Source organism: Camelus dromedarius, chromosome 18 (assembly GCF_036321535.1).
Source record: "Camelus dromedarius isolate mCamDro1 chromosome 18, mCamDro1.pat, whole genome shotgun sequence".
Taxonomy (NCBI): Eukaryota; Metazoa; Chordata; class Mammalia; order Artiodactyla; family Camelidae; genus Camelus; species Camelus dromedarius.
Window position 1 is genome coordinate 11,803,157 of NC_087453.1, and position 7,727 is coordinate 11,810,883.

Genomic DNA, 7,727 nt, shown 5'->3' on the forward strand with positions numbered 1-7,727 from the left:
CTCGAGGCGGCGCTCCACGCACTCGGCTGCTGGCGCTGGGAGTGAGCAGCTCAGCCGGGGGTTGGGTGGCGCCTGACGCTTCAAGGCTTCCCCTTGCTTCTAGAATCAATTCCAGATTCCTTCCCTGCCTTCCCACAGCCGCCTCTCCCCTTGAGAGGCTCCAGCCTCCCTGGGCAAATGACCTCCTTCTTGCTATGGAGCTAAGGTGCCCTTTTAAGCCCTTGGGCCTTTGCACATTCTGTTCCCCCCTCCTTGGAATGCCGTTCTTCCTTTTAAAGTCTGGCAAATCCTTCTACCCAGCTCAGATGCCATCTCCAAGTTACCAAGACCCAGATCAGGTACCAGCATCTCCTCCCTGATCCTTGCCCTGACTGGCTGCCCTCTGGCACCCACAGCCCTTTTATACACAACTCGGTTATAGCAGGTGTTGGGTCAAAACTAATTAAGTGCAGTGGCAGTTGAGCTTTAGTCAGGCTGAGACTGAATCCTCAGTGCTGGTGACAAACCGCTCTCTGCTTCCTTTCCTAATCTGTAAAATGCGGACAATGACCGTACTTACCTCACAGGGTTGTGAAAACGAGTTAATGTGTGCAAAGTGCTTAGAACAGAACCTGGCACGGAGTGAGCGTATAATAAATGCTATTAGTCATATCATTGTCATCTTGAAACACTGAACTCTGTTATTCATCGCTGCAGCCCTCCCTCTCCAGCTCCATGTGCTCTTCTCCCCTTTCTGTCTCACTCACATTTCCCAGATTGTACTTCCAGCCAGGAGCAGTGCTGTGCCAGCATCGCCTCATTTATCCACACAACCCCAGAGGCAGATGCTCTTTTTCCCATTTTACAGTTGAGGAAAGAGGGCAGAGTGGGGTGAGGTACCCAGCCATACAGATAACAACCTAGATGATATCTCTGTGTGGTGGAAACAGGATCAGGGCTCTTAACTGTGGTACCACCTATCTGTTGATGGTTCTACCCGGGCATCCTGAGAACTTCAAACCGGTCCTGCCCTAAACAGATCCTGCCCCATCTTGCTCTCCCGCGTCCCCTATCTCAGGGATGCGACCCAAGTCACGACTTCTGGAGCTTGTTTTGTACCTTGAATTTCCTTACTATGCCTTCTCCTTACTTCACCCCTCCTCTCCAAGTCCACTCAGTGTCATAACTCAGGCCATCACCACAGCTTACCAAGGTGCTGAGAACCTCCTCCCAGCCATCCACTCCCTAGACAAGGTGGCAGCCAGAATGTTCTTTTGAAAACTGAATCTGATCATGTCACTGTCCTGCTCAAGGCTTCATTAACTGCCAGTTACCTCCCTCACCACCCAATCCCCTTGTCCCTGGAGCCTTCCTTGACCCTCCTAGTCTTCACTAGGTGCCCCACCTCTGAGCTTTCCTAGCAACATGTGAGCCTATCACCCAAAATTTGAGTGCTTACTACGTGCCAGGCACTCTTCTAAGGTCCTTCATCTATCCTATGAGGTCACTATCAATATTTCCATTTTACAGAAGTTAAATCTAAGTGCCCAAGTGTATATATGGGGGTAGAGGGGGGATTCTGACAGTTGTTCTGCCTACCTGGTCTGATCTCTTAACCACTACTCTGTACAGCCCTTATTCTACTCTGTTCACATGCTTGTTTACTCCCTAAACTTCATCCTCCTTGAGGACAGGACTGTGGCCTTTTCCCTTTCTCCCCAGCCCCAAATGCACGGTCATTACCTTGCAGGTAGTCAGCAATTGCATAGAGTGAATGGAAATAATAATAATCACACCCTCTAATACTTACTGCACTAGTTTCAGAAACCTACATCGAACTGACTTAAACCAAAAAAGCTTTGTTGGTTCATGATACTGGGAAGCCAAGGAATGAACTAGAGGCCACGGGCTCAAATAGTCATCTCTCCGCTATTTGTCTCTGCTTGGCTTTCTTCCATCTGCAGCTGTTTCTCCACAGCAGCCAGACTGCCTCTCTCCTCTTTGAGCAACCTAGCAGTAAAATCATTTTACTTTCTCCCAGGGGTTAATTCCAGGGAACACTCTGTATTGGTTGTGAAATACGGTGTAGGTTGTGTCCAAGGTAGGCCATGTGACCATATGGGGAACCAAACACCATGATCACAGACCACATGGAGAGGCTTCCTAAGGCAGGCAAAGGTACATCCACCCTGGCCAGCATTTATCAGAACGAACTTAGTGTCAGGTTCTGAGCTCTGCGTGTCTCAGACATCTTCCAGCCAGGTGAGTTTTGGTTTGAGAGAGGGTCAGAATCAAATGGAGAGCTTGTTGGGGCCCAGAATTTACATTTCTAACAGGTTCCAGGTGACAAGTGGAAGGACAACCGCATGAGAACATTGCTGTATACTTTTAACTAGAGTGCAGCAGTAAAGATCAACAGGAAGCTGATGAGAAATGCAGGACCTCAGGCCCCACCCAGACCAACAGAATCAAAATTTGTTTATTTATAAGATCCCAGGCAGATTTACATGCACAGATTGAGCAACACTGGTCTAAGCCCCAAGGAGAGAGCCAACAGCACGCGCTGAGATGACGAAACTGACTAGAGGTCATCGTTTCCGATCCCAGACCTCACAACTCCAATTCTTTCCACATGTGGCTGCTGGTTGGTGGCAGGGGTGGGGGACACACAGGGCAGGAAAGGTCTAGACTGGCTGGAGTAAGAGGAAGGGGTGGGTGAGAACCTTCCTGATGGCCTCCCTGCCATCTCTGCACCCCCACCCCCAAGTCGCACAACCAGCTGCAGACAGAGCTGACCAGGCTGGGTGAGAAGGTCAAGACCCAGGCCTTGTTGGAGATATGTTTGTTACCTCAGGAGCTTCCTGCAGGACCTGGGCCAGACCCCTCACCTCAGCCCGCCTGGACTCGGCTGGTCGGCACAGGGGTATCCCCTCAGGGCCTAAAGGGCTGTAGCAGGCCAGCGGAAAGAGCCCAAGGGGCTGGGGGCCTGGGCCAGTGGGTGCAGCAGCAGAACTGCTGGTGGAGATGGAGCAGGAGGCTGTTCCCCCTTGGAGTGTGGAGCCATCTAAGGGGAACCTGGGGCCAGAGGGGAGTTGAGAACTCAATCCTGATGGCTTTCCCTGGCTGTCTCCCCAGACCCTGGCCCTGCTGTAGGGTCACCCGAATGTCCTCTTTCCACTGGTCCCCCCCAGCCCGCCCAATTCCTTCCAACACATGCATGCGTGCCCATACACGCACACACTTTCTACAGCTCTGGCTGTTTCAGCCTAAGGTCTGGTTCAGCCTGTAACACAGCTGGGACAGCAACTATTATTCGCTAACTTTCCTGGTGCACTACTCCATATAAATTGGCATTTTGTGACACCTATTTTATAGACTAGGAGACAAATGCAGAGTCATAAAATGACTAAGGTCACAAGGGAACAAATTCTGTCACCCCACTGCTCAGCCCTATAGCCTATCAGCTGCTTCTATTCCCTGGAGAGAGGAGCAGGGCAAGAACCCAGATCCTAAACCTGTCAACCTGACCTCTGCCGATCCTGAACACTTCCAGCGCTACAAGACAGCAACTTGTTAAAAAAAAACCCAAAATGTATTTATTTAATATATTCATCACAAGGGCTTAACCAGACACTTAATTTAAAAAACAGAAACAAAACAAAAATGACACCACAGGTAAGATACAGAGTCTTATACAGAAATCAAGGAAAGGACAGTCCATCTAAGGGAAAAAATGAGACGACGACACAAGGAGAGAGCTGGACAGCCCGGGTCAGGGCTCTTGGCTGGAGACCTGCTTTGAGTAGGTTTCTTGCAGGTACTTCTTAAAGGCTGGAAGAGAACAGGCAGGCTGGTGAGCGAGGGGACAGGGGTTAAGATTGACAAGAGGGCCGCAAGGATACAAACAGTGGGAAGAGTTTGGGGGGTGGGGGAGGGGTTTCTCAGCACAAGGGATTCTCCCTCTGCCAGGATGGGCTCTGCTTCCTTACTAGCAAGCAAGTGAGCAAGTCATTTGCACAAAGCTTTGCCTTCTACTTAAAAAGGCCTCCAACTGACATTCATGTGGAAAGAGTTAATTTTCTGATTTTATAGCAAACAGGCAAACCAGAAACACCAAGGAAGAGGTGGAACTGGGTTACTTGGGTGAACTCCCCCAACCCTGCTGTCAGCAGGACAGATTCCCAAGTCACTGGAATCCTTTTGTTGTTTGAGGGAGCCTCTGAAGATTGGGGAGGGATGGCCTGGTGCCCTGAGGGTAAAGGACCCACCTGTGGGGTTTTTCCAGAGCTCGGCTGCATGTGTGTTCAAAGGGCTATCGATGTTGGGTTCTGCAGGTGGAGAGAAAGAGAATGGTCAGGTGAGGGTAGAGGAAGCTGGCCTGAGGGAGCCCTGACAGGTCCCCAGGTTGCAGGGGAAGGGGCTGGTCTCAGCAGTCACCTCCAAGCAGGCTCTGGATGGAGAGCAGGATGGTCCTGACGTCGTACAAGGCGGACCACTTGTCCTTCAGAATGTCCAGGCAGATGTTACCCTGGGTGTCCACGTTGGGGTGGTAGCAGGGCGTGAGGAACTTCACTGTGGGTGCGTTGTAAGGGTAGCCACTGGGGAACTCCAGGGACAGCTTATACCTCAGGTCTTCATATACCTTGAGAAACAGATTGGGAGTAAGCCTCCCAACTTCAGCCTGAGTTCTCAGTCCAAGCCTCACATAAGGGGCTTGCCGGGACTCCTGAGTTTGTCTGGGACTTGACAGAAGACAGAGCATTAAACTGGTCTGGTGCTTTCTCTCCTTTCTGGAGGGGACATCAGTGATCCTTTGGTCTAAGGCCCACAGGCCTAACTAAGTCCTTGACTATCCTTCATTCTCTTCCTTGCTATCTGACCCCCTGTAGCCATCTAAGATGGAGAGCCCTGCCTTAAACCCACCCTCTCACTCTGCAGAGGGAGATCAGGGCTACAGGCTCAGGGCACAGACATGGGGCAAAGACGTGGAAGCAGACCCAGCACTTGGGTGTCACCTCCCACCTCTTCCTAGACTCAGCCAAATCACACTTCCCATCCCACCCACACTTACCGTGCCAGCTGCTCCATGGATGGTCCCCACCCACTTGAAAAGGTTGTCTGACTCGGGGAAGGCAGAAATCCCTTTGTCACCAGACATCTGGGGAGGAAACACAACACTGCTGGGCTGTGTTCTTGGGGGTCAGTGGGTTAAACAACTCCTTTTAACCTCGTCACATTTTGATCCAAAATAAAGCCACCAGACCGAGTTGATAGGCTTTTCTGAGGGAGTGGCTAGATTCTAGGGGCTGAATATGCCCCTCTGGGGAATATTGGGATTAAGAGATCCATCACCAGGCTAAGGAGGGAGGACTGTGCAGGGACGCAGAGGGCAGCTCTGTACCCACAGTTTTGCTGGTTGCTGGGAATTCAACAGGACATTTTTTTTTTAATTCAACATGGTTTTTAAAAAAATTGAAGTATAGTCAATTTACAAATGTGTTAGTCTCTGGTGTACAGCATAGTGACTCAGTTATACACATACAGCTTTTTCATTATAGGTTACTACAAGATACTGAATACAGTTCCCTGTGCTATATACAGTAGTACCTTGGTGTTTATCTATTTTATATATAGTAGTTAGTATCTGCAAATCTCAAACTCCCAATTTATCTCTCCCCCTATCCCCTAACATACTATTGAGTGCTGGTTATATACAAAACCCAGAGACTATTCACAGACCGGGAAGATAAACAATATGCGCATTGAAGGATGTGAGTTGAAATCCAGGGTTAAGGTATAAAGGGAAAAATTTACGTAAAAAGGGAACAGGATTAGAAATATTAAGAAGAGTGGAGAGTTGGGTGTGGATAAATCTCAGGGCAGGGAAGTAGGGTCAGGCAGGACAGGAAGGCCTTGAATGGCTTCTGGGAGCTGTATTTTATGGGTAGCTTCATTGTTGGGGGATGGCACCTGGAGTAGAGACTGCTAGGAGAAAAGGTGTGTAGGTGGGGTGTATTAACTTCTTCCTAGCGGAGAGCAAACTGGACTCATCTTTTTACCTCCATGTCTATCAAAGACCCTGATAGAGGAAAGGAGGCTACTGATACGTGACCAGGAGGTAGGAGGGCGGACCAGTTGGTTGGGGATCTGGGATTTAGTCACTCACCATGAGGGTCATCAGCTCCTGCTGTAGCCTGCAAAAAGAGCATTCGGGGTCACCTGGGAGCCTAGATGGGCCAGGGCTCCTGGTGGTACATCTCCTCCCACCCCAATCTCTCTGGAGCAGCTGTCATGAGGCTTTCTCTTCACCCTAAGGTCGGACTTAGCTGGGGGCACGGTCACCCCCATTTCCACAGGAGAGTCCTAGTGAGTCCTCACTCTCCCTTAATTCCAGGTTCCCGTCCCGCAGGACAGCTCTGGCTTGTTCTTAACCCTCTCTTTTCTGGCGTTCTGTGCCGGATCTCAGCTTATCTCCTCTCCCCCGCCACCGCCTTCCAGCCAAACCACTGAGGGTTCCCGGCGCATCCTCATCTTGGCTTACCCTCAGAGGATCCTGGCAGCGTCCCTACCAACCTTCTTCGGGGGGGGGAGGTGTCCTCTAAGAGCAGACGAGCTCCTAGTGTGTCCCTCCACCTCCCATATCTTACCCGCTCCAGGAGGAGGTGGGGGTCCCAGAAGTCTTCACTCTCTCCCTCAATGCCCAGGGCGTGCCAAGCTCGGAGAGTTTTACCTTCACACTACTCACCTCTTGCCCACGGGGCCCCGGGCGGCGCCCCCACTGGGCTCGGCTCCTTTACGAGCGGCGGCGACACTGGCAGCGGCTGGGTCACGGTTCTGGGAAGCCATCCGGACGGCGCTGGGAGAGAGACGGGAAACTCAAAGACTGTGACCACGGCTGCAACTGCGGGGCTGCGGGAACGCCCGCCCGCGTTTGAATTGTAACCCTCCTGCAGCCTGGCCAGTCAGCGTCTCGCTTGGGTTTGATCCAGCCAATAGGACGAGCCAGAGCGCTCTGTCACCACGCATCTGCTAGACCCACCCACCAGTGCATCGCTATTGGGCGGCGGGATCCTGCTTCTGAATGATTGGCAAGAGACGCTGTCATTAATTAACGGACCTGTAACGGATTGGTGGCCTTTGGAAAACGCCGACCATTAAAGGGTCCAGGAAAAGTCCACGTGGGATGAATCTCTTTAGGTTGAACTTCCGGCTAGGATGCCTACTCCCAAGGGAAGGGAAGGGTTCCAATCTCGTGGCCCTGGCACTCTTCCCTCAAGCCAGAACCCGAACTCCCCAACGTATTATTAATGTCCTGGACACTCTGGTTAGTGTCTGAAAATTCAGGCAAGGGGAAAAACTAGGGGCTGATGACCAGAGCAGGAGACTCCCTATTGGAAAACAGGTTGAAAGGCTGCATCTCCAACGGTTTGCTGTGTTACCTTGGGCACATATTTAATGTTTTAACCTACAAAATAGGGGTGATAAAAGTCACTCTACATTTTTCTTCTGGTTTGTCATCAACCTCCCATGGTGCCAGCCATCACATTCTGCTACTTCCATACCTTAGTTGGGTGAGGAAATAAAAAACAGAGGGACTGGGAAGGCTGGCAAGGTACAGGGTGTTCCCAGCTTCCTCACAAAACAGACATGCATGAGGCACTGGGCTTCCTGGGGCTAAGCAGGGATGGGGGAGGGGTGCCTCGTCATTTTTGCCTACACCCACTTCCTCCAGAGCCCTTGATGTTCTG

The 7,727-nt window shown here is 51.1% G+C and overlaps 1 protein-coding gene across 2 annotated transcripts; it reads right to left on the reverse strand.

Moving 5' to 3' along the window:
- Positions 1 to 3,549: 3,549 nt before the first annotated feature.
- UBE2C (ubiquitin conjugating enzyme E2 C) lies at positions 3,550 to 7,012 on the reverse strand. 2 transcript variants are annotated; one of them, XM_010978601.3, is made up of 7 exons: positions 6,725 to 7,012; positions 6,146 to 6,173; positions 5,027 to 5,137; positions 4,685 to 4,756; positions 4,417 to 4,474; positions 4,248 to 4,307; positions 3,550 to 3,810 (listed from the first exon to the last, which is right to left on the reverse strand). In XM_010978601.3, exons 1-7 carry the CDS (start codon positions 6,823 to 6,825, stop codon positions 3,752 to 3,754), a joined length of 489 nt encoding a protein of 162 aa, XP_010976903.1. In that variant the 5' UTR covers positions 6,826 to 7,012; the 3' UTR covers positions 3,550 to 3,751. The 2 variants fall into 2 exon arrangements, with proteins under 2 accessions (XP_010976903.1, XP_010976901.1); XM_010978599.3 differs by lacking the exon at positions 4,685 to 4,756 and having other exon boundaries at positions 4,417 to 4,621; positions 5,051 to 5,137; positions 6,725 to 6,918.
- Positions 7,013 to 7,727: the final 715 nt, after the last annotated feature.